Consider the following 25,742-nt stretch of genomic DNA (forward strand, 5'->3'; position numbering starts at 1 on the left):
TCGTTACCATAGAAACAAAAAAAACCCCACAAAGCCAAAGACTTATCAGCAGCTTCTTGTACTTCTCTGACCCTGGCCTCTGTTCAGCTGCGCAGGTTGCACCAGTGGTATGGCTGTCCTGTACGACCACCGCTTTGTTCAAACAGGGAACTCTACAAGCAACTTATCACCTACTACTGTATGCTGCAGTCTTCAATAGTTTACTGAGTTGAATGAGACCTATATCCTTTGAGACTACCGGTATAGATAAATGGTAACAATTGTAAAATTTCACTTAAAAGGATCCCCCACAAGCAGTGTTGCAAATAATGGGATTACCACAATAAAACCTCAACATTTCCCTAGTGATCAAAGATCGTAAGAGATTAGGACACCATTGTAAAAGATCCCACATGGTCACTTGAGACTTGCTCCTTTTGACGAAAAATGGGAAGGTGGCCGGTGTGTGCAATGCCATGCTGTAAAGCCCTAGCTGCGTGGTAACACTTATAAAACACTTCCATATGTAACCACGGGTGGGACACGTTTTGGTAGCCAAATGTTAAATGTTCAATAAATTACATTTTTATTTGTGATCTCTATCTGTAAATTACAGGGATGAATGCAACTGTGAGAAGGATGGATCAAGTAATCAATATCTTTGCCCCGTTGTCAGTGGGTCAGGTCATGACTTGGGCTTCCAATGTGGTTGGCTGTGGTTTCATTCTTGGTTGGAATCTGGTGTCGCTCCTCGTGGAATTTATCTTTCTCTCCAGAGTTTACAAAATGGTACCTCAGCTTGCCGTAAAACCACAGCAATCCATCGGCGAGCATTACATGGAGCGACAACTGGAACTTATAAATGTGCAAGGTACAAATGGATTCAGAAATAAGATTTAGAAAAAAGTTTTGTAATAACTTGTAGTTTAGTCTGCTACTCTATTCCACATAGTGTAAAAAGCATTCGAATACACAGGAGCCTGACACATGCCGGGACATTCCATTGACGCATCCCAGGTCAATAGAATCACAAGTATAAGAAATATTTCACAAACGAATTGTGAATAGAACCTTACATTTAAATTAGTCTGATTACTAATACAAGGATTACAGTTATTCACTAAAAAACCTGCTTACATTAAAGTCAATAGAGCTGGGAGCTACAGGTCATTAACAGGAGCTCTGATTGGTAGCTATAGCTACAAAGGACATTATTATTATAACACAGCTTATGTGTGAGGGGATATGATATTAGTAGAGACATACAGAGATAGAGACACACAGAGACAGACACACACACAGACACACAGAGAGAAAGGGATAAACAGAGATAGAGACTGATATAGAGATTGATACAAAGACACACACAGAAACAGAGACACACAGAGACTTATACAGAGACATACAGAAATGAAGAGATTGAGACACAGAGACTGATACAGAGACACACACACACACAGATATACAGAGACAGAGATACACATACAGAGACAGACACATAGAGACACACACAGATACAAAAACACACACAGATACAGAGACACACACAGACACACAGAGACAGAGAGAGACAGAGAGGGAGAGAGACAGTTACTATCCCAGGCAATGCCGGGTAATGCAGCTAGTTAATAATAATAATTATAATAGCTTGTACGGCCACCACTGTTTGGTAGCAATTTCCTTGGCAATTACCAGTACACAAAAAAAAAACAAAAAACAGAGACAAGAGGAGATCACAGGCAGCTAGAAACATAAATAAAATTGAAAACTTGCTTCATTTCTCATTGTCTAAGGTTAACTTTTTTTAGTTTTTCACATAAGATTAACCCTTTAAGACTAAATAGGTGCTATACTCATTTCCATGGTGGCCATCGTTTGTTGTAATGTTGTATATTGGATGCATCAGAGTCTCTTTAGTGAGGTGTAATAAAAGAGAGTTTTGTAGAAATTAGATGAGATAATGAAAATATGGCTGTTTGGGGGGAAGTGGTATCTTATATACAGTTGATCTATTATAGCAGCTGATATGCTCCTCTTATCATTTGCTTTTTTTGCAGGTGATCTGCCAATCTGCTCAGTCATAGGTGACTTCATTAGCACACCAGCCATTCCCAGTGCATCCCATGAAGGGAAGCCCCGGACTCCGGAGACCTCAGCAGAACGCACTTCGGCACTTCCACGTTGTTTCCAAAAAGTACAGAGAATGTTGCGTACCTGTACAGACGGCTGGAAATCCTACTACAGACAATCTGTCTTTTTAGCAGGTTTAGGATTGGCCTTCCTGTACACCACAGTCCTGGGCTTTGACTGTATTACTACAGGTTATGCCTACACTCAGGGGATCAGTGGCTCTCTGCTCAGCATACTCATGGCCGTGTCTGCCATCTCAGGATTAATGGGCACATTTCTGTTTACCAAACTAAGAAGACATTATGGCTTAGTGGTCACAGGAATTATATCCAGCTGCCTCCATGTTTGTTGTTTAATGCTTTGCGTGTTTTCAGTCTTTGCTCCAGGGAGCCCGTTTGATTTGGGCATTTTCTCTGTCATTATTGGTGTGAATTCTTCTTCAAACACTGAAAAACTGCATCAGAACCAACTTCATATATATCCATCTCAAGGGAATATCAACCAGCCTATCCTCCCAGACCGCTCCTCGATCCACTGGACTAACAATACTGTGCTGTTTGAGAGTGTCCGTGCCGGCGATCATCCAGACTCCTATATCTCAATAATACTGTTATTTTCAGGAGTAATATTAGCAAGAGTGGGTAAGTTCACACTGGCAAGATATACAATGTTGTATGTGTATGAATGCAAATCTCAAAATAAGAAGAGCTGATAGTGTAACACCAGATGGACAAATGTAGTATATAGGAAATATACACTCACCTAATTCGGTTGTAAGAGTCACAACCACTGATAACCATGAGATAATGGCGTCTGCTGCAGCCCCACGTGGATGAACATTCAAAATGGAGTAGAGAAGGGGTTAACGCTAAGCATCAGCCAAATGAAACTGTAGGGATGTTGATGAATAATTACTTTCTTTTATTTCATCGGTCTACGCGTTTTGAGGTCGAAACCTCTGCCTCCGGACCAGTACATCAACAAAAGCAAAGCATAGATCCAGATAACAGAGATATATATATATACATCTGGTATAACAAGAGGACCGCCTACTGATAGAAACAAAATCAGCGGGCAATCCCTCTGTCTGCATTTTTTTCTATCAGTAGGCGGTCCTCTTGTTATACCAGATGTATATATATATCTGTTATCTGGATCTATGCTTTGCTTTTGTTGATGTACTGGTCCTGAGGAAGAGGTTTCGACCTCGAAACACGTAGACCGATGAAATAAAAGAAAGTTATTCATCAACATCCCAACAGTTTAATTTGGCTGATGCGCAGCGTTAACCCCTTCTCTACTCCATTTTGTATGTGTATGAATAGCATTGGAATTACAACACTTCACGGGGAGAACAAATCCTCTTGTGCAATTTTTTGGCACAACGTACAGCACATTTCTGAGCCTAAAGGCTAGCGATTTGCCCGTGACGCACAAACGACAGGGGCGGGTGCGATCGGTACGTGTGTAAATGGGCCTTAATGCTGGGTTCACATTACCGTATTTTCTCCATCTGAGAAAAATGGTCCAAATACGCTAATCAGACTGTCATCAGAATTGATCAGAGTTTGAACAGTGTGAGATCCGATTTTTCTCAACGGTGGAGAATGAAAAACAATGTTTCTCCACCTTCTTCATTTTGTCAGTCTGTGAAATGAGACCACAGTCGGATGTCATCAAGTGCGGTTGAATTTTTTTTCATGGACCCATAGACTTAAATGGCTAAAGGCTGCTTTACACGCAGCGACATCGCTAGCGACGTCGCTTTGGCCAGCAAACCGCCTCCTTTCTAAGGGGACGGTTCATGCGGCGTCACTAAGCGGCCACTCAATAGAAGCGGAGGGGCGGAGATGAGCGGCCGTACCATCCCGCCCACCTCCTTCCTTCCTCATTGGCGGCAGCCGCAGGTACAATGTTGTTCCTCGTTCCTGCGGTGTCACACATAGCGATGTGTGCTGCCGCAGGAACGATGAACAGCATCGTACCTGCAGCAGCAACGATATTTGAGATTAGAACGACGTGTCAACGATCAACGATATAGTGAGTATTTTTGATCGTTAACGGTCGTTCCTGCGTTTCACACGCAACGACGTTGCTAACGACGACGGATGTGCGTCATGAATTCCGTGACCCCCAACAACATCTCGTTAGCGATGTCATTGTGTGTAAAGTGGCCTTTAGTGCGATTTGATTTAAGGAGGTAAATTGTACAGGTGCACTGCCTCACTGAATAACGTTGGTCCGCGTGCGATCTGATGGTTTGATTTGACCAAAAATACGATCATCTACATAATCCCTTAACACCACCTCATCTTGTTTATGACCGACCTGGCTCCACCAATGTGAATTACTTAGTCATATCCTTTTGATGCATCTTTTTCAAATTTGTCATACATGTGGATCTCTCTGGTCCATTTTTCTTTGAGAAATGTGTTCTGATTAGTGATGGGCGGACTCGTAGATAACCGAGATTGGCGAGTCTAACCACATTTAAAAAAAAACAAACAAAACGGTTAAGGCCCGGAATTGATCCCGGATATCTGGCTGGATGCCAGTCCCCTTATAAGTCTATGGGGATCAGAATCTGGCGCTTAAAAATGGTGGTAGAAGGGATAATGGTGGCAGAGGAACCGCATGCATCTTTTTTTTTTTTTAATTATTTAAATAAATAATTTTAAAAAATGACGTGCAGTCTCCCCCAATTTTGATACCTAGCCAAGATAAAGCCCAACAGCTGAGGGCTGGTATTCACAGCCTGGGGAGACCCATGCTTATTGGGGGACCCCTGCCTAAAAATAGAAGCCTGCATCTCCCTAGGATAGTTGCATCCATTAAATGTGACAATCCTGGAACTTTACCTGGCTCTTCCCGATTGCCCTGTTGCGGTGGTGTGTCGCCCGGGGACCAGGGGTTCTCAGATCCGGGCCACAGGGTCACTTCTGTGGGTATCACGGTGGCATGACCCGGTCTGTGATCCCAGGCTCCACAGTAAAAGGGGATTTGGTAAGGGAGATTTTCCGTGATGCCACCCACGGTTGTGGTGAGGTTGGAACACCACCGCTGCTCTGGACGGGGATCCCGGGAGCGATGGTATGGAGCAGCTAGATGTTATTTCTCCCCTCCGTGGGTAGGGGGTTGGTTGTCCCGGGGCCCGGTGATGGGGTAAGCAGGGAGCAGGGCGCAGGGCTGCGGTGCGATGCCCGAGGGCACGGGCGTACTCACAAGTATTCCACACAGAGTCACTGGTAAACTAGGAATTGCCAGTGTCCGCAGCCTTCGGTACGGGGGTGTTAGTGTCCCACACACGGTGCAGCAGCTCCTGTTCTTTCCCTGCAGCCAGGTGCCTTTCTCTCCACTCTCTTCCTCTTTCTCCTCAGCCGGGAACGGGGAATCCACTCCCCTGTAGTGATCCGGGTCACCCTAGGTACCGAGGGGCCACTACCCTGCTCCGGCTACCTCTGGCCCCTTCCTCACTACGGCCTGTCCCGGCCCTCTCGGAGCACGCTTCACTATCAGCCTGGAAGCTACAACTCCAGACTTCTCTTCTCTCTGTCTCTCCAAACACTCTGCTCCAGCCCCTCCCCTCTGCTCTGCTCTGCTTTTCTCTTACCCTGAGGGATGTGGTTTGTCCTGCTGCACCGGTGTGAGATCAGATTACCAAGGAGGATTAACTCTTTCTGTGACAACCTGGCTTTGCCAGGGCGTCACAGTGGCAATTGGGGAAATAAGGGGTTAAAAACAGTTCACAGCTGCCACTAAGCCCTAGCTTAGTAATGAGAGGCATCAATGAGGCCCATCCATTACTACTTTGTAAGTGAAAAGAAATAAACACAAACACCAAAAAAATCCTTTATTTGAAATAAAATACAAAAACCCCAGTCTTTCACCAATTTATTAACCCCCAAAACACCCAGGTCTGACGTAATCCACAAGGTACCACAATGATTCCAGCTCTGCTACATCTGAAGGCACAGCGCGGCCATAGAACGTGACTACCTCCTGTGAGCTTTAGGGCTGCTTCTCACTTGCGAGTTTCTCGCAGTAGAGCAATGCGAGAAAATCTCGCATTGGAATCGGACACATGTTAGTGAATGATTCAGCTCGCATTTGCGATTTTTTTCTCAGTCCAAATCGGACTGAGAAAAAAAATCGTAGCATGCTGTTTTTTTGCGAGTTTCTACTGCGAGTCTCTCCAATGCAAGTCTATGGGAGCGTGTAAAAAATCGGATATCACGGGACGGCACTCACACCATCCTAGTGACATCCGATTTTCTAAATACATTTCTCGCATGTTTCCTAAAACACTGGAAACGAGTGATGTCTCACAATGTCTGTCAATCATTATTTTCTGTCAGTCGGTCTCTCCCTCTCGGTCTCTATTCTCTCTCTGTCGGTCGGTCACTATCTCTGTCCCTCACTCTCTGTCCATGTTGGTCTATCCCTCTCCCCCCCTCTCTCATACTCACCGATCCCCGATCACCAGGGCGGCGCTGCACGGCGTTCACACTGCTCCGTCGGCTTCTCCTTTTTTTGAAAAAGCCGGCCGCTCATTATTCAATCTCGTATTCCCTGCTTTACCCGCCCACCGGCACCTATGATTGGTTGCAGTCAGACACGCCCCCACGCTGAGTGACAGCTGTCTCACTGCAACCAATCACAGCAGCCGGTGGGCGTGTCTATGCTGTGCAGTAAAATAAATAAATCATTAAAAAAAAACGGCGTGCGGTCCCCCACAATTTTAATACCAGCCAGATAAAGCCATACGGCTGAAGGCTGGTATTCTCAGGATGGGGAGCTCCACGTTATGGGGAGCCCCCCAGCCTAACAATATCAGCCAGCAGCCGCTCAGAATGGCCGCTTCTATTAGATGCGACTGTTCTGGGACTGTACCCAGCTCTTCCCGATTTGCCCTGGTGCGTTGGCAATCTGGGTAATAAGGAGTTAATGGCCGCCCATAGCTGCCACTAAATCCTAGATTAATCATTGCAGGCGTCTATGAGACAACCCCAATGATTAACCTGTAAATTAAAGTTAATAAACACACACAGTGAAAAAAATCCTTTATTTGAAATAATAAACAATAACAAAGACCTTCGTTCACCACTTTATTAAGTACGCAAAAAACCCATCCCTGTCCGACGTAATCCACGGAGGTCCCGCGTCGCTTCCAGCTCTGCTACATGAAGGTGACAGGAGCTGCAGAAGACACCGCCGCTCCTGTCACCTCCACGCAGCAACTGAGGTGAGAAGCGCGATCAGCTGATGTCAGTCAGGTAACTCGTGGCCACCGCTGGATCCTCCAACTGTGACAGCAAGTCACCCGAGTGACAGTGATGAAGTCACAGGTGAGTTGCGGTCACGGGGGGAGGATCCAGCTGGCCGCGGGTAACCTGAGTGACAGCAGCGCTAATCGCGCTGCTCAATTCAGTCACTCAGGGGATTAGCGGTCACTGGTGAGTCCTTCACGGGTGACCGCTAATCAGGACGTGACACAGACAGAGCCGCGGCATGACAATGAAGTCGGGTGAAGTTCACCCGAGTTCATTCTGATCGTGCGGCTCTGTCTGTGTCTGCTGTCATCTGCCATTCAGCTCTGCTACATGGCTCTGTCTGTGGCTGCTGTCAGCAGCCATGTAGCAGAGCTGAATGGCACATGACAGCTGCTGAGAAAAAAAAGGATCACACACGCACTGCAATCATGAGAAAAATCTTAGGATCGCAGTGCAGTTGCATTGCACTCTGACCTAACGTGAACTAAAATCAGCCGAGTTTTTTTCAGCCAACTCGGACCGATTTTACTTGCATAGATGTGTTTCCAGCCTTAGGCAGAGACTCAGCCGCGCGATGAGCATCAACATCACTCAGGTTATTTGTGATCACAGTTGGATGTTCCCAGAGTCCTTCACTTGTTATCGAAGGTAACCGGACTTCAGGTAACCTCATTAAACGGACCTGCATCTCCTTGCATAAAAATCCAGTTTTTTTGCCAAGAGATGCAGATTTATTGCTGAAATGTTTACACCATATTTCTGCACCATATCTACACTACCTGGCAAAAAAATAAATCAATAAATCGCAATTTATCATCAAAACCACCCAGCACAATACTCTTAAAAATAGCAGTGTTATTATAATTCTCCTGAATAAAATTATCTACTCTATGCTGTGTTCCTGAATAAAAAATTGCCCTTCACTGTGTTGCCTGCACAAAATATGAGACATACACTGTCCCTCTTATGGTACATGCCCTAAACATTGCCCTCTCCTTTCTATACTGAGCCCCCTCTTCACACTGCATCCCCATTATTGTGCTCCCTCATCATACTCCCCCATCAGACTCCCCCCTCCTTGTCATACTGTCCCCCCCATTCTGTCCCCTTTCAATACCAACCCCCGATACTACTCAGTCTCTATTCTGTGCCCACTCACATTATTTTCATCACATATGGCTCCTCACTATCTCCACACTCATCGCTCCACATACTGTGTCCACACCCATCCCCACCTCGCTCCATTACTGTGTTCACATACATTCTCACCCTCACACTCCATATTGTGTCCACACCGATCTTCCCTCTTTCTGCAGATACTGAGTCCTCAAATCCCCCCATCACTCCCCAGTGAGGTCACTGAGTTCACAGACCTGCATCTCCTGGCATAAAACTGCAGGTTTTTTTTGCCAAGAGATGCAGATTTATTGCTGAAATGTTTACACCATATTTCTGCATCCTATCTACACTTCCTGGCAAAAAATAAATAAATCACAATTTATCACCAAAATCACAACCAGTTCAGAAAATGATCACCAGATCAACCAACAGAACAGGAATTCATTATCAGAACCACCAGCAGTACAGAATATAATCACCAGAACTACCAACAGTACAGAAATTCATCACCATGACCATCAGCAGTATAGGAATTCATCAGCATAACAACCAGCAATACAGAAATTCATCATCAGAACCACTAGCAGTACAGAAATTCATCACCAGAACAATGCAAAGTACAGAAATTCCTTTAACAAAACCACGAGCAGTACAGAAAATTATCACCAGAAATACCAGCAGTACAGAAATTCATTGTCAGAACTACCAGCAGTAGAAAAGAAAAGTTCATAATCTGCACCACCAGCAGTACAAAAATTAATCATCAGAACCACCAGCAGCACAGAAGTACATCCATGTAACCTGCATCAGTACAAATATACAGCATCAAAATCCTCATCACTACAGGAATACATCACAAGAACCACCATCAGTACATGATGCATCAAATGTAATGTCAGGTCAGACCCAGAAACATTTATATTGCATGAACCTACAACTTCCAGTATGTCCTAAACAATGGTAAAAATGTACTGGGAGTTTTTGTTATCTGCATTATCAGACTGCAGACCATACAGGTACCACAGTACTGATGAGAATGTCAGTATTACAAATATTCATTTATATCCAGGTACCTTATTGATGAAATCACTGATCGGAGTCATTCTCTTTCTTTTCGTCATCTTGTCCAGACGCCATGATGACTTTTCACATCCCCCAGCTCATCTCGGCAGACTTCCGTCTTCTCTTGTCTTCTGCAGCACAACCCACCCAGCACGAAACTCTTAAAAATAGCAGTGTCATTATAATTCTCCTGAATAACATTATCTGCTCTATGCTGTGTTCCTGAATAAATAATTGCCCTTCACTGTGTTGCCTGCACAAAATATGAGACATACACTGTCCCACTTATGGTACATGCCCTAAACACTGCCCTCTCCTTTCCATACTGAGCCCCCTCTTCACACTGCATCCCCATTATAGTGCTCAGTCTTTTTATTGTGCTCCCTCATCATACTCCCCCTCCTTGTCATACTGTCTTCCCATGCTGCCCCCTTTCAATACCAACCCCCGATACTACCCAGTCTCTATTCTGTGCCCACTCACATTATTTTCATCACATATGGCTCCTCACTGTCTCCACACTCATCCCCCCTCGCTCCACATACTGTGTCCACACCCATCCCCACCTTGCTCCATTACTGTGTTCACATACATTCTCACCCTCACACTCCATATTGTATCCACACCCATCTTGCCCCCTTTCTGCAGATACTGAGTCCTCAAATCCCCCCATCACTCCCCATATAGTCCTCAAATGTATTCCCCCCTCGCACCCCATACTGTGTCTGTATACATTCCCCCCCCCCTCTCTCCGCATACGTTTTACTGAAATTTCTTTCCCCTTCTCCTAATTACAATAAATCTTTGATATATTCCGCTCCACTGAAGCACTTACCACCAACGCTTTCAGGCTGTCAGCCGCCTAGTGACATCAACAGCGTGATCAGCTGACCTGATGGCACTGCTGTCGTGCTGACACTGAAGTGCTGGCAGTCAGGGCTTCAACTGTGCTCGCGGCTGAAAGATGAGAATAGCCGCGAAAAAACATGATAATAGGACATGTCTGAATCTAAAGGTTCAGACAAATCAATTTTTAAAATACAGTAGATATTTTGTATGGGTCAGTAAATACCTATAGGTTTTTGTGCTAAGTAAAAAAAACAGCAGACAGCACAAGGACGTGTTCAATGGATGTGTGAATGTAGCCTAAAGTGATAGTTTGGAGACTAATTTGACATTTTCACATTGTCTATATGACAATGACTATATAGCAACTAGGTTTATTTAACCTGTATAGTAAATGGAGCTCGTGCTCTGCACCCCTTATACTGCATTATCCAGAACAGTGCCCCCATCTCCGTATAGCGGTGACTGGTACTGCAGTTATTAGAAGTGTTTGACCTTTTTTTACATTGCTTGTCTGAAATACTGTAAAGTGTGAAAAATTTTACCTTTATGTTAAGCCTATTGTTGGTTTTATGAATATTTTGATATTTCTGTCTCTCGTAGGTCTTTGGTCTTTTGACTTAACAGTGACTCAACTTCTCCAGGAGAACATTCCCGAATCAGAGCGTGGAGTCGTCAATGGAGTGCAAAGCTCAATGAATTACCTCATGGATCTAGTACATTTCATCATGGTCATTCTTGCTCCTCAACCTCAACAGTTTGGGCTCTTGGTCATCATCTCGATCCTTTTTGTGATCGCTGGACACACCATGTATTTTTTTTATACCAAAAAATATAAAACAAAAGAGAGGGAATCCCTAAATACTCCTGCCTGATAGTCTTGTGATTAACCATTATAGCAGTATAATCTTCGTAGTAGGAGCTTTACCATGAAGTGTTGGATAACTTTAGCAGACCTGTCCAATGTTCACCTCATCTGTTCCATTTCTTTTTATATTTTTATTTTATACATGAACCACCATATTCCATATACAGATTCTATTAACTTCACTGGAAATAAACAACATATATTATGTAAAACACCAAAACCTACTTTTATGTCTCTATTATAATTGTTGGAATCTTATTTCTGAAACCCATGCTTGTTTCGTTGGATTAGATGGAGCTGGATACAAAGCGGAGTTGTGAAACTTAGGGTTCGTTTAGAACAGAGGTCCCCAACTCCAGTCCTCAAGGCCCACCAACAGTGCATGTTTTTGGGATTTCCTTAGTATTGCACAGGTGTTAATGTAATTACCTGCCCAGGTGCTGGTTCCAACAGCAGTGCAATGCTAAGGAAATCCTGAAAACATGCACTGTTGGTGGGCCTTGAGGACTGGAGTTGGGGAACCCTGGTTTAGAAGACCAGATAATTGTTTAAAGCATAACTCCTGTGTTGTTTCATTTTGCACTGGAGTGGCACTTTAAATCTAAGCCACCTACTATATACTCACCGTTCAGCGTCTTCAACTTTGACTGACGCCGCTTCGCTTCTGGAAGTCGGAGGTTACATCACAAGCTGTCAAAACAGGTCTATGACAGCCAGAATGAGGCTCTCATAGATTTGTATTAAGTTGTGACCTGGAGTGGTGCTTTAAATGAGGTTATCCAGGTGTGGCCATATCATTGGCCCATGACCACTTCCAAAGCAGATGGAACTGCATTATGATGAATTATTGGTCTGCCAGGTTCCCATATACTGTTCTTGCACAGGGGCGCTTTTCTATCTGTGTCTGCCAGTGATGCGATCGTAATTCACAACTACAAACTTCATCAGACAAGTGTTTATACAGCCTGAGAATCATGAATGAAATGGTTGAATAGCTATCGTTAAATAATCACATCAATATCATGCGCTGTGTTCACACAGACAGATAATCTGAAGTGTAGGTGTGTTGAACAATCGGATCAAATTCATGATACTAATTACTCGTTTTTTGCAGAACGAGTTGTACTTTTAAATTAAACCATGAGTTTTACCATATACTGTACGGGAAAACGGCAAAATTCCAAATGCGGAAAAATTGCAAAAAAAGTACGATTGCACTATAGTTTTTGAAATATTTTATTCACTGTGTTCCCTATAAGGTAAAACTGATATGTCACTGTGATGCCTGAGGTCGGTGCAAGTTCGTAGACTCCAAACATGTATAGGTTTACTTTATCTAAAGAGTTAAAAAAAAAAATCAGAAATTTGTCCGAAGGTGTCGTACGTTTTGCGCCATTTTCCACGACCCAGAGTGTTCTCATTTTTTGGGATCTATGGCTCAATGACTGCTTATTTTTTGCGTCTCAGGTTGACTTTAACGGTACCATTTCTGTGCACATGCTACATTTTGATCACCTGTTATTGCATTTAGCGCAAAATGTTTGATGACCAAAAAAACCTAATTTTGGCATTTGGTAAACGACGTAACAGCAAAAAATTCCAATCAGATTTATTGATTTTATATTTTGATAGATCGGGCATTTCTGAACGCGGCGATACCAAATGTGTATATATTTTATTTTATTAACCCTTTAATTTTCAATGGAGCCCAAGGGGGGTGATTTGAACTTATAGGTTTTTTTATTTTTTAATTTCATTTTAATTTTACTAGGTGCCCTAGGGACTATAGCGATTAGCTGTCTGATCACTCATTCATTTCTCCCGATCAGAGCAGCACCACTCAGACCGGGAGAAATGATCATTTCTTGTAACAAGCAGCACTCGGCTGTTTCTTACAGGACCTGAGTCATGTGAGCACAGGAGTCATCACATGAGAAGAAAAATCCAGCTTCCGGAGTAGTAGTAAAACTGATGCAAAATTTTATTAAAGGACGTAAAAATTAATGTGATGACAAAAATAGGGAGCCCATATGCGGCGTAAGGCTACGCGTTTCGAACGCTGCCTGCGTTCTTTGTCAAGCCTGAGTGAACATGTCTTGCTCACAAGCATTTAAACTCACTCCTACCAATGGGAGGAGTGTGTTTAATCAGAAAGCACATGTGCCAGCATGGGGTAGATAACATACAACGCAACAATACAAAAATTCAACAATAAGTGAACATTTTTTTTTTTTTTTTCATATATACAGAAAAGATTTTTGATAATAAAAATATGTTATCGGATATGCGTGAGCTGGAAAAATTATTGTTTATAGAAAATAAAACGTGGTGGGATTGTACAACCTTAAACAAGTACGTTTCAAAGGACATGATCCCAAGAGGTCTTCGCATTAAAAAATCACCTACCACGATTTTCTGTTCTGCCTTTCAAGAGGAATGGAATCAGATTCTCAGTACCTGTTCATTGAACCTGATGCGACTCATTGTCAAGTATGAGGAGCTCAAATTAACAGAACTTCAAAAGAATATTTCCACATTAAGGCTATGTGCGCACTTACCGGATTTTGCCGCGGATTTTCCGCGGATTTGCTGCATGTTTCGCTGCAGAAAATGTTCATAACATCTCTGCAGTGAATCACCAGCAAATCCTATGGAGAAAAAAAAATCCTGTGCGCACTGGGCGGAATTTGACAGCTGCATGTTTTGCTGCGGGAATCCCGCAGCAAAAACAAGTGCATGTCACTTCTTTTCCGCACATCGCTGCGGGATTTCACTCCATTGACTCCAATGTTAATCATGAAATCCCGCAGGGAATAACGCAGGAAGCAAATTCTGTGCGGTTCACTGCGTTTTCCTGCGTTATTCCCTGCGGTATTTCGCGGTTTACCTCTGGTAATGTACATCGCTTGTCTGCGGTTTTGCAGGGAAGTGATGTCATTACAGGAAGAGGAAGCCGTGCAGAGAGTAAACACACACACATCACACACACACAGACACAGAACACATAGACACAGACACATAGAACACACATAGAAAGAAAACGGAAATATAGAAAAAAAAGAACGTGGGCTCCGCTGCATATTTACCTTCCAGCCGAGGTAAGCACACAGCGGCGGCCCGGTATTCTCAGGCTGGGGAGGGAGAGGGGCAGGGATAATGCCCCCCGCCTCACTCCCCCTCCCGCAGCCGAGAATATCAGCCGCAGCTGCCCCGGGACTGTCGCATGCATTATGCGGCAATACCGGCGTGTCCCCGGCTCTTCTTGCCACCGTGTAGCAGTGGTGGCAAGGTAATACAAGGGGTTAATGGTGGTGGATCACCGCCATTAACTCCAGGCTTGATCATGGCAGCGTCTATGTGACAGCTGACATGATCAACCCGTAAGTAGTGAATAAAACAGACACCGAAAAATCCTTTATTTTAAATAAAACCAACAAGCCTCGTTCACCATTTTATTAACCCCCCCCAAACAAAGCTCCGGCGTAATCCACAGCTCCGACGTCCTGCAATGCTTCCATCCAGCCGCGACTGTCAGACACAGCGCTGAATGAAAGCAGCAGACAGCAGAGGTAATTACCGGTCATTTCCCACGGCCGGTAATGTGAACTCACTGCCGACCGTGGGAAATGCAGCGATCTGTCCTCTATCTATCCCTCTATCTATCTGTCTGTCTATCTATCTATCCCTCTATCTATTCTTCTGTCTATCTACTATCAGAATTAAATGTATTTTTTTTTTTTTTCTATGTGCTTTATTGCATTGAATGCAATAAAGCACATCCCAACCCGCACGCGGCAAAACCGCGGCAATACCGCGAATAATACCGCGGTAAAACCGCAGCAAACCGCATGCGGTTTTCGGGTGCGGTTTCCCGTGGTTTTTTACCGCGGGTGTGGTAATCTTTGAGAGGATGCGGAATTTTCTCAAGAAAATTCCATTTCCCAGTGCGCACATAGCCTTAAGCAGAGTGTTATCTCACAATATAACAAACAGGAATTTGATACTGCTATGGAACGAATTAACAAATCAGTTTCAAATTTGGATGATAACATTATGTTTTTAAAAAAGAAAAAGTTCCAAAGGGATCTCAATGACTATGCTGCAAACAAAATTTATGATTGGCATGAAGAATTCTTCTATAACAGGACACCAAAATCCATTCTCAAGAAGAAAAAATTTAATCGAGCTTCACGTGTAAGTTTCAGTTCTTCTGAGGCAAAAATGTCTGATGGACATAATGTGGACACAGATAATGTTTCCAATAATTCCTCCTTCAATGAATTGCCCAGGACTTTTGTACCTTCTAAATCAAAAAACGGAGCAGGGGGAGGAAACATCGGAGGAACCTACAATGTTATAACAAGAGGCAAGAAGCACAATTACCGCTAAATCAGAACAGCGTTCTTAATTTGTCATCGCGTCTTTTATCAGATGACCATATTGAACTCTTATCACGAGGTATGAACTTTGTTCCTGCACGGGACTTTAATCTATTTTCAACATTACTGGATATTAACAGGTTTATGAGAATTCTCACTGTAAGGCTATGTGCGCACTTACCGGATTTTGCCGCGGATTTGCTGCATGTTTCGCTGCAGAAAATGTTCATAACATCTCTGCAGTGAATCACCAGCAAATCCTATGGGAAAAAAAATCCTGTGCGCACTGGGCGGAATTTGACAGCTGCATGTTTTGCTGTGGGAATCCCGCAGCAAAAACAAGTGCATGTCAATTCTTTTCCGCACATCGCTGCGGGATTTCACTCCATTGACTCCAATGTTAATCATGAAATCCCGCAGGGAATAACGCAGGCAGCAAATTCTGTGCGGTTCACTGCGTTATTCCCTGCGGTATTTCGCGGTTTACCTCCGGTAATGTACATCGCTTGTCTGCGGTTTGCAGGGAAGTGATGTCATTACAGGAAGAGGAAGCAAAGCAGAGAGTAAACACACACACATCACAGACACAGATAGACATCACAGACACATAGAACACACATAGAAAGCAAACGGAAATATAGAAAACAAAGAACGTGGGCTCCGCTGCATATTTACCTTCCAGCCGAGGTAAGCACACAGCGGCGGCCCGGTATTCTCAGGCTGGGGAGGGAGAGGGGCAGGGTTAATGTCCCCCGCCTCACTCCCCCTCCCGCAGCCGAGAATATCAGCCGCAGCTGCACCGGGACTGTCGCATGCATTATGCGGCAGCACCGGCGTGTCCCCGGCTCTTCTTGCTGCCGTGCAGCAGTGGCAGCAAGGTAATACAAGGGGTTAATGATGGTGGGGGACCACCGCCATTAACTCCAGGCTTGATCATGGCAGCGTCTATGAGACAGCTGACATGATCAACCCGTAAGTAAAGTGAATAAAACACAGACACCGAAAAATCCTTTATTTTAAATAAAACAAACAAGCCTCGTTCACCATTTTATTAACCCCTCCCGCACCAAAGCTCCGGCGTAATCCACTGCTCCGGCGTAATCCACAGGTCCTGCGCTGCTTACATCCAGCCGCGACTGTCACAGACACAGCGCTGAATGAACGCAGCAGACAGCAGAGGTAATTACCGGTCATTTCCCACGGCCGGTAATGTGAACTCACTGCCGACCGTGGGAAATGCAGCGATCTGTCCTCTATCCCTCTATCTGTCTGTCTATCTATCTATCCCTCTATCTATTCTTCTGTCTATCTATCTACTATCTCAGAATTAAATGACTTTTTTTTTTTCAATGTGCTTTATTGCATTGAATGCAATAAAGCACATCCCAACCCGCACGCGGCAAAACCGCGGTAAAACCGCAGCAAACCGCATGCGGTTTTCCGGTGCGGTTTCCCGCGGTTTTTTTCCGCGGGTGCGGTAATATTTGAGAGCATGCGGAATTTTCTCAAGAAAATTCCATTTCCCAGTGCGAACATAGCCTTAAAAAACATTTTTTTCATGATGCTGTTGGTGAAAAATTTTTCTAATGTGAATAATCCTGTCAGTATTAACCCTTATCGTTCTTATGACTTTTCAGAACAACGTGCAGTGTTGTGCTTGGAGGATTTGAGTGTGAATACTGCTGATGATAATTCCATTGATCAAACTACTCAGTTTTTTCCAAAAAACCCTGCATTTTATCCAATAAATTCACTGGTTGAATGCATGGATAGATTTCAGGATTTAATAGAACAGGATTTAAAAAAGCTGCATGACAGTGTTCACACTCTACCTGCCAGGCACAATTTGTCTTTTAAATTAAGAAAAGCACTGCAGGATCTTGAAACAATGACTGACATTGTAATTAGAATGTCAGACAAGGGTGGGGTTGTTGTAGTAATGGATTCACTGGCTTATTGCACCCAGGTTGAATCCATGCTCAACGACCCCACTGTATACAAAAAATTGGATTTTGATCCTACTGAGAAATTTTCTGCATTGATTGTCCGATTGATTGATGAAGGTGTACATTTGAATTATATTACTGAGAAACAAAGGGATTATCTCATTGTACAACATCCTGTTACCCCGACTCTGCACGCTTTACCCAAAACACACAAGGGAATATCACCTCCCCCAATGAGGCCAATAGTCTCAGGTATCGGCTCTTCCAATGAACACATGAGTAAATGGCTGGATTCAATACTGCAGCCTTTAACCCATAGAACTCCAGGGTACATCAAAGATAGTATTGACATTCTTGATCAGTTCTCCAATAAAATTTGGCAAACAGGCTTTAGTTGGCTTAGTTGCGATGTTATATCATTGTACACTACTATTCCTTTATCTGTAGCTATACAAGCTTTGATTTTTCATTTGAATAAATATAGCTCCTATTTTTCAGCGTTTCAAAATTATATCATACAAGTTGCGCAATTTTTGATGGAGCATAATTTTTTCGTGTTCAATAAACAGTTTTATTTACAGTACCACGGAGTTTCTATGGGTGCTAAATTTTCGCCTTCAATTGCGAATTTGGTTATGGCTCATTGGGAGGAAAAATACTTATATGATATTAATAACCCTTACTGTAAATTCATCCACTGGTACGGTAGATTTATTGATGACCAGTTATTCATTTGGAATGGTCCCACCTTATTAATTCCGGAGTTCATGAATTATTTAAACAATAATCAATTCAATCTAAAATTCACCCATTTTTGTGACAATAATAAAATTAATTTTTTGGATTTGACTTTCACAGGCATGCCTAACCAGATTATATCCACTTGTATTTATCGTAAACCACTGGCTGGAAATACAATTTTACATGCTATGAGTAGTCATCCTAATCATACAATCAAAGCTGTACCAGTGGGTGAATTTACCAGGGTTTTGCGTAATTGCAGTGAGCATTCTGTATATAACAATGAAGTCAGGTCAGCTGAATCCAGATTAAGTGCAAGGGGTTATCCATCCTGGACACTTCAGAGAGCACGCAAGATAGTAGAAAATAAAAAACGTGATCATTTGATAGATTTTTCAAATAAAAACTCTGAATGTAAAAACAATAAGAATAATATGAAATTGCATAACAAAATAGTGCTATCTTTACAATACAGCACACAATTTAATCACATCAAAAATATTATTAAACGTTATTTACCCGTTTGAAATGAAGACCCTGTTCTTCCAACCATACTGCAATCTGGTTGCAATGTGGTTGCTAAAAAAGCACCTTCACTGGGCAACATTCTTTCACCTAGTTTTTTTGTAAAAAATAAACCTGTTTCCACCTGGCTTGTACACAAGGGATTTTTTAGGTGCGGCACCTCACGCTGCCGTACATGTGAATTTGCCTTACCTTGTAGCTCATTTTCAAATACTGGTGAGACTGCCACATATTCCATTTCGAGGTACATTAATTGTAATACCACCAATGTGGTTTATTGCATTAAGTGCACCAGCTGCAACCTACTTTATATTGGTTGTACAGTGAGAAAACTCAAGGTGCGTTTTAATGAACATATCCGGGATATTTATAATTCTAAGGGCACCGTTATTCCAGCCAGAAATCTCTCATCGGCATCCAGACATTTTATTTCACATCACAATTGCAATACTGACTCCCTGCGTGTTTTTGGCTTAGAAAAAGTTAAAATCTCTCCTCGTGGTGGTGATATCCAACATCAGGTTCTCACACGTGAGGCTTTTTGGATATTTCATTTGGGAACTAGAATACCCAATGGTCTTAATCTGAGACGAGATGTCATGTTTCATTATTAAATCTTGGTAGATAATGTTCGCATGTACATTTCGGATGATAGTTTTTTTATGTGGAATTTTAATATCAAAAATCTTTTCTGTATATATGAAAAAAAAAAAAAAATCTGTTCACTTATTGTTGAATTTTTGTATTGTTGCTTTGTATGTTATCTACCCCATGCTGGCACATGTGCTTTCTGATTAAACACACTCCTCCCATTGGTAGGAGTGAGTTTAAATGCTTGTGAGCAAGACATGTTCACTCAGGCTTGACAAAGAACGCAGGCAGCGTTCGAAACGCGTAGCCTTACGCCGCATATGGGCTCCCTATTTTTGTCATCACATTAATTTTTACGTCCTTTAATAAAATGTTGCATCAGTTTTACTACTACTCCAGAAGCTGGATTTTTCTTTCTTCTATTGGACCCTTGCACTGCCAGAGTGTTATCCTTGCATGCCGGACTTTGCCCCAGTTGAGCTGGATCACCTTTTTTTCCAAGTCATCACATGACCCTGTGCTACCATGACAACCACCGGATCCACATGATCACGTCACTTAAATTCTGGTATCGGGCGGTGAGTACGGATCTACTGCTATCGCTGTTAATATGGTGCTGTTACATCTTGACAGTGCCATTTAAGGGGTTAAAAGGCACAGATAGCGATTCCGCTTGTGCCTAGCAGGCACATGTCATCTGTATAAATCAGCTGAGATGTGCACGGATCCCCGCCTGCAGCAGCAGGTGGGGATTAACGCTATGACCGTTAGGACGTAACTTTACTGCCCGCGGTCATTAAGGGGTTAAATACATTTATATAGTATTGTACAAACATTTCCGTTAATTACTGTAAAAAAAAAAAATGTAATTGCATTAAACAATTTTTTTTTTTTTTTTAGCTAATTATGAATATGTACTCGTCCCAGTGCTCCAGTCGATACGGAATTATTTATTGTATTGAAAAACAAATCAGCCCCATTCTAGACTTGCCCATTGTAGCCTGTGATTGGTTACAGCCAAATGCTGGTCTGGCTGGTCAAGGGGGTACAGTGACTGGCTAGACAGGGCGAGATGTACATTTTTAAGAAAAAGGTCCTTGCCTGACATGAGGGATAACTGAGGTATAGTACACAGCTAAAAATCATTAGGTACGGATTCACGCACCTGTGTTTTGCGGTCCAAGTACAAACAGCGATGCATGGACCGGCCGCTAGTTTCCTGATCTGAACGTGATAGCCTCTGCCTTAGGCCGGGGCCACACGGGGCACTAGTGCAATGCTCGCATGACACTCGGCTTCCGCTGGCAGCACAGCAGGAGCCGAGTATCATGCTAGTATCCATTCAACTGAGGTCCGACTGTGCGAACAGACTTCAGCTGCAGGGGGCGGGCCAGCACAGAGGAGGGGTGGGCCGGCACGGAGGAGGGGAGGGAGCGATTTATCTCCCTCTCTCCTCTATAGCCGGCTATTGCGATTCTCGCTCTGCATGCGCGGTACACCGGTGTACTGCGAGTGCAGTGCGATTTTTCTCTCGCCCCATTCACTTGAATGGGTGCGAGAGAAAGAGTCTCGCATTGCAGTTGCAGCATGCTGCGATTGTTTTCTCGGTGCGATTAGGGCTGAGAAAATAAATCGCTCAAGGGTGCTGACACACAGGCTAGAATTGGTCCGAGTGGAATGCGATGTTTTATCGCACTCCACCCGCACCGATTTTCTCACCGTGTGGCTTAGACCTAACATGTGCTATAGGCGTTTCTTACATGAGACATTACAGTTCCTAGTACGATATAAACCAGAGATTCTCAGTCAGGTGCCCCCTAAATGTTTGTTAGGCTCAACTTGCAAGGGTTAATTTTTTTTTATTTAAAAATGGTGCAAAAAAATATTTTTAGAAAAGTTGTTTTTTTTTTTGGGTTTGAGTTTTTTTTTCATTACCATGTTGGAGTACGTACAACATTTGGAGGGGAGGTACAGTGACAAATTCCCTAGCGTATTCTGGCCAGATTGAGGACAATTAACACTTTTGGCCTTTGCCTAGTATATGGGGCCTATAAATCCATTTTACCTGTCGCAAATATACCAGAAACGCGTCAGTTATGTTCCAGTTTTTCTGACAATTTTATCATGTAATGAAGATTTTATTTTATCCTATTATCTGGATTAGATGTGCAGTTTAGTCCTTCCACTTTGTCTTCACAGATATAGATGTAAGAGCATATATAACATCAATAAGTCACTGTAATGTACTCAAAATTAAAAGATACCTTTTAATATTAAACTTGTTAAAAATTCACATAAGGTGAAACAAATGAAATAATGAAAAACACAGCAAAACCAAGTGACCATAAGGATAAAACACACATTGCGGCACATTGGACAGAGATCCCTAAAATGCTCTGACCTTACCCTACCTACCGACGGAGGTTAAGCACCCCAATTTTTATTAATGCCCCCAGTCCACGTTAGCTGGCCCCAAGAGGACCTAGGTAACAAGCCAAAATTGATTGTGGTTAGATATCGAATGGTAAATTATAGTTAGTAATACCCCAGTTGATAGCACTATAGCATTTCATTGTAAGTAGCTGGTATAAAGGTCAATGCTGTAATACTCTTCAGAACATTCCGAAAGAACACTCATGGGTGTATGTCCAAACAAATACCACAATTAACACTAACATTAATTATTAAGGTCAATACCCCATTACTCAGAGCACTTAGAAATGAACACACTCAACGCGTTTCCCCCTTTACCAACTATTTCACTCCTGATGAACCCACAAGTAAGGCTGCTTTCACACTGTTTTTTTAACATGCGTCATGAACGTTTTTTTTGCTGTAAAAGCGGATCCTGGCTAACGCATGTGTTATTTTGCAGGATCCTGTCACTGGATGTTTAGGGGCGGGCATTGGAGTCATGTGATCGGGAGTGAGGGGAACTAAACGTGCCAGACTGGGAGCCGGCTTCTTACAACTGCGGAGGTTTGTAACCAAGGTAAACATCGGGTAACTTGCTTGGATACCCAATATTTATCTTGGTTACGAGCGTCTGTACACGTAACCAACGTAAACATCGGGTAACTAAGAGAAGTGGTTACCCGATATTTACCTTGGTTACGAGTGTCCGCAGCTCTCAGGTGGGAGAGAGAGACAGGAGAGGGAGGAGAGACAGAGAGAGAGAGGGAGGAATGAGAGGGTGGAGGGAGAGGGTGAGAGAGGGACTGATCACATGAGACTGGTTTCTGTGCATGCTCAGTAGAGCAAGCAGGATCCTGTCTATCAGCATGCCAGCGTTCACATGCGTTTGCATGCTGTTTAGTCAGGATCCAGCAATTTGCAGTATTTGGACGCAGCTCAAAAACGCTACAAGTAGCGTTTTTGAAAAATGTTAAAAAACTGCAAGTCGCTGGATCCTCACTATAACGCACGCAAACGCAGGTGAACGCATGTTGACGCGAGTCCATTGCAAATGCATTGAAATGAAAACGCATTTGCATTGGATCCGCTTTTGTGTTAAAAAACGTTCATGACGGATGTTAAAAAAAACGTAGTGTGAAACCAGCCTAAATCTGTACAGTAACATTAGGAGTGACAGACACTTGTCTGTGCAATGACCAAGTGATTACTCATCTGTACAATTACAGGAACTGATGCTAGATGATCACTACAAATCATGCAATATTCCATAGGTAATGAAGCCCGGACAATCCCCTGGCAGCGTGCCTGACCCTTTCCTCCAAAGTCTTATTTAAAAGGTAATATGTCCAATGCCTACCGGTCCAGCCACTTCCGGGTTAGATGAATCGTTAACATTTGTATGTAAATAGGATTATTAGGTACGGCTTCTAGCAGGACTCAATAGATGTTTTGAGATAATTATGGAGTCCAATTGTTCGGTTGCAAAGACAAAGCTTCTGCACCACATCATAGTATCACAAGGAGATAATGATGAGAGAAGGGGAGTTCCTCTAACTACTTAGATTCCGCAGCCTCTATTGACCGCGCCATCTAAGGAGTTAAAACTGAGATCTGGGATCCTGGCCGTTACAAGTCCACGCTCAATGCAGATGGTGCGGACTCATTTTTTTGACTGTGAATGTATGGTGGATTGTAATAAAATGTTCTACAATCAGACGTACAATTCCTTGGCGGGAAAAGGGTTAACGCGATTTAAGTCATCATACCCCACATCAATTGCTAAAAAATAAAAACTTTTATTCTACCTTCAGTTCAGAACACTAAGGCTATGTGGTCACGTGGCCTTTTCGTGTGCTTCTTTTGTGCACCAAAAATAAATAAATAAATAAATTTTGGCAGGAAAAAAAAAAAAAAGTGCTTTTTTTTGCGATGGCAATTGCGAGGGTTCAGGCGCTATACCCCCACAATCGCCTCAGTGTCTCCAGCTGATGTTACAGTTGGGACCTGGCTCTCAGTGACTGGAGTGGTGCCCATGCTGCTCCCGGCAGTTTAACCCCCTAAATGCTGCGGTCAGTGCGATCGAGGAGGCAGGGAGAGGATCACTTACCTCTCTCTGGTGATCGGGTCCCTGTAATGCGATCACAGGGACCCAATCACTGCCATAGTAACTCTTGAGTCATCACCAAGATGACCCCAGGTTACTGAGCTAGAGATTAGAGAGCCTTACACACCATGCTGTATGCAAGGTGTCTGAGGCAAAGTGCTGCGCTATAATCCCCCGTAGGGATAAAGCATTGCAGATTATAGAAATGAAGAAAGAAAAATAAACAAAAAAAAACAAAACACGCAGAACCAATTGACATGCTGCTTTTTTCAACAAAATTTGCAAGGGGAAACCCCGGCCCCCCCCCCCAAAAAACCATAAAAAAAACTGTGCACAGCAAGTCAGGATTCTCAAAGACTTTGCTGGAATGCTTTTATTGATTAACCCCTTAACGACCCATGACGTACTGGGTACGTCATGGATCGTGTGCCGGTAACCCCCGCCCCCTGCCGGCGGCCACGATCCGCGCACATATCAGCTGTTATCAACAGCTGACATGTGTGCCTGCTAGCCGCGGGTGGAATCGCTTCCACCCGCGGCCATTAACCCCTTACATTTCGCTGCCAAAATCTGGCAGCGATATGTATATGGGCGCCGCCATGACAGTGACTTACCCCGCCCCCACCGGAAGTCACGTGATATGATCACGTGACTTTCGGCGGTTGCCATGGTAGCACAGGGTCATGTGATGACGCCTGTAGCTAACATGACTCACTTCCTCTCAATGCCAGAATACAGCCGGCATTGAAAGTGAAGCAGCAAATCTGCAGTTCTCAGCTCTGTAGCTGAGATCTGCAGATAGTGCAAAGTGATCGGATTACTGATTGCTATAGCCCCCTAGGGGGACTAGTAAAATAAAATTAAAAAAAAATAAAACTTAAAAGTTCAAATCACCCCCCTTTCACCTCATTGAAAATTAAAGGGTTAAAAAAATAAAAAATACACATATTTGGTATCGCCACGTTCAGAAATGCCCGATCTATCAAAATATAAAATCAATGAATCTGATCAGTAAACGGCGTAGCGGCAAAAAAATTCCAAACGCCAAAATTACGTTTTTTGGTCGCCGCAAATTTTGCGCAAAATGCACTAACAGGCGATCAAAACGTAGCATCTGCGCAAAAATGGTACCGTTAAAAACGTCAGGTCGAGACGCAAAAAATAAGCCATCACTGAGCCTCAGATCCTGAAAAATGAGAACGCTACGGGTTTTGGAAAATGGCGCAAAACGTGCGCCACGTTTTTTGGACAAGCTGGTGAATTTTTTGTAACCCCTTAGATACAAGTAAACCTATACATGTTTGGTGTCTACAAACTCGCACTGACCTGAGGCATCACATAGATACCTCGGTTTTACCATATAGTGAACACCGTGAATAAAATATCCCAAAAACTATTGTACGATCACACTTTTTTTGCAATTTTTCTGCACTTGGAATTTTTTAGCCGTTTTCCAGTATACTATATGGTAAAACTCATGATTTCATTTAAAAGTACAACTCGTCCCGCAAAAAACAAGCCCTCATATGGCAAGATTGATGGAAAAATAAAAAAAAGTTACGCCTCTCTGAAGAAGGAGAGCAGAAAACAAAAACGCAAAAACGGAAAGTGCCCGGGGGCTGAAGGGGTTAAAAGAAGCAAGGGAAAAAAAAAAAAAAAAGGCATAAAAAAATGTAACGTGGGCTTACAGCCTAAATCTTTTCTACTTTCAAGGGAGTTTCCTTGTTTGCACAACCCCGTCTCATATTGCAGTCACATGGGGGGGGG

The 25,742-nt window shown here is 43.2% G+C and overlaps 1 protein-coding gene across 1 annotated transcript in view; it reads left to right on the forward strand.

Moving 5' to 3' along the window:
- LOC142244487 (ferroportin-like) overlaps positions 1 to 11,427 on the forward strand; it is a 60,275-nt gene extending 48,848 nt beyond the window's left edge. Inside the window, exons 6-8 of the mRNA XM_075316719.1 lie at positions 596 to 850; positions 2,037 to 2,750; positions 11,010 to 11,427. Of these exons, the coding sequence (XP_075172834.1) occupies positions 596 to 850; positions 2,037 to 2,750; positions 11,010 to 11,281 (1,241 nt within the window). The 3' untranslated portion in view covers positions 11,282 to 11,427. The remainder of the gene's footprint in view (positions 1 to 595; positions 851 to 2,036; positions 2,751 to 11,009) is intronic.
- The last annotated feature ends 14,315 nt before the right edge of the window (positions 11,428 to 25,742 follow it).

The sequence above is a fragment of the Anomaloglossus baeobatrachus genome, chromosome 6 (genome assembly GCF_048569485.1).
Source record: "Anomaloglossus baeobatrachus isolate aAnoBae1 chromosome 6, aAnoBae1.hap1, whole genome shotgun sequence".
In the NCBI taxonomy this organism is placed as follows: Eukaryota; Metazoa; Chordata; class Amphibia; order Anura; family Aromobatidae; genus Anomaloglossus; species Anomaloglossus baeobatrachus.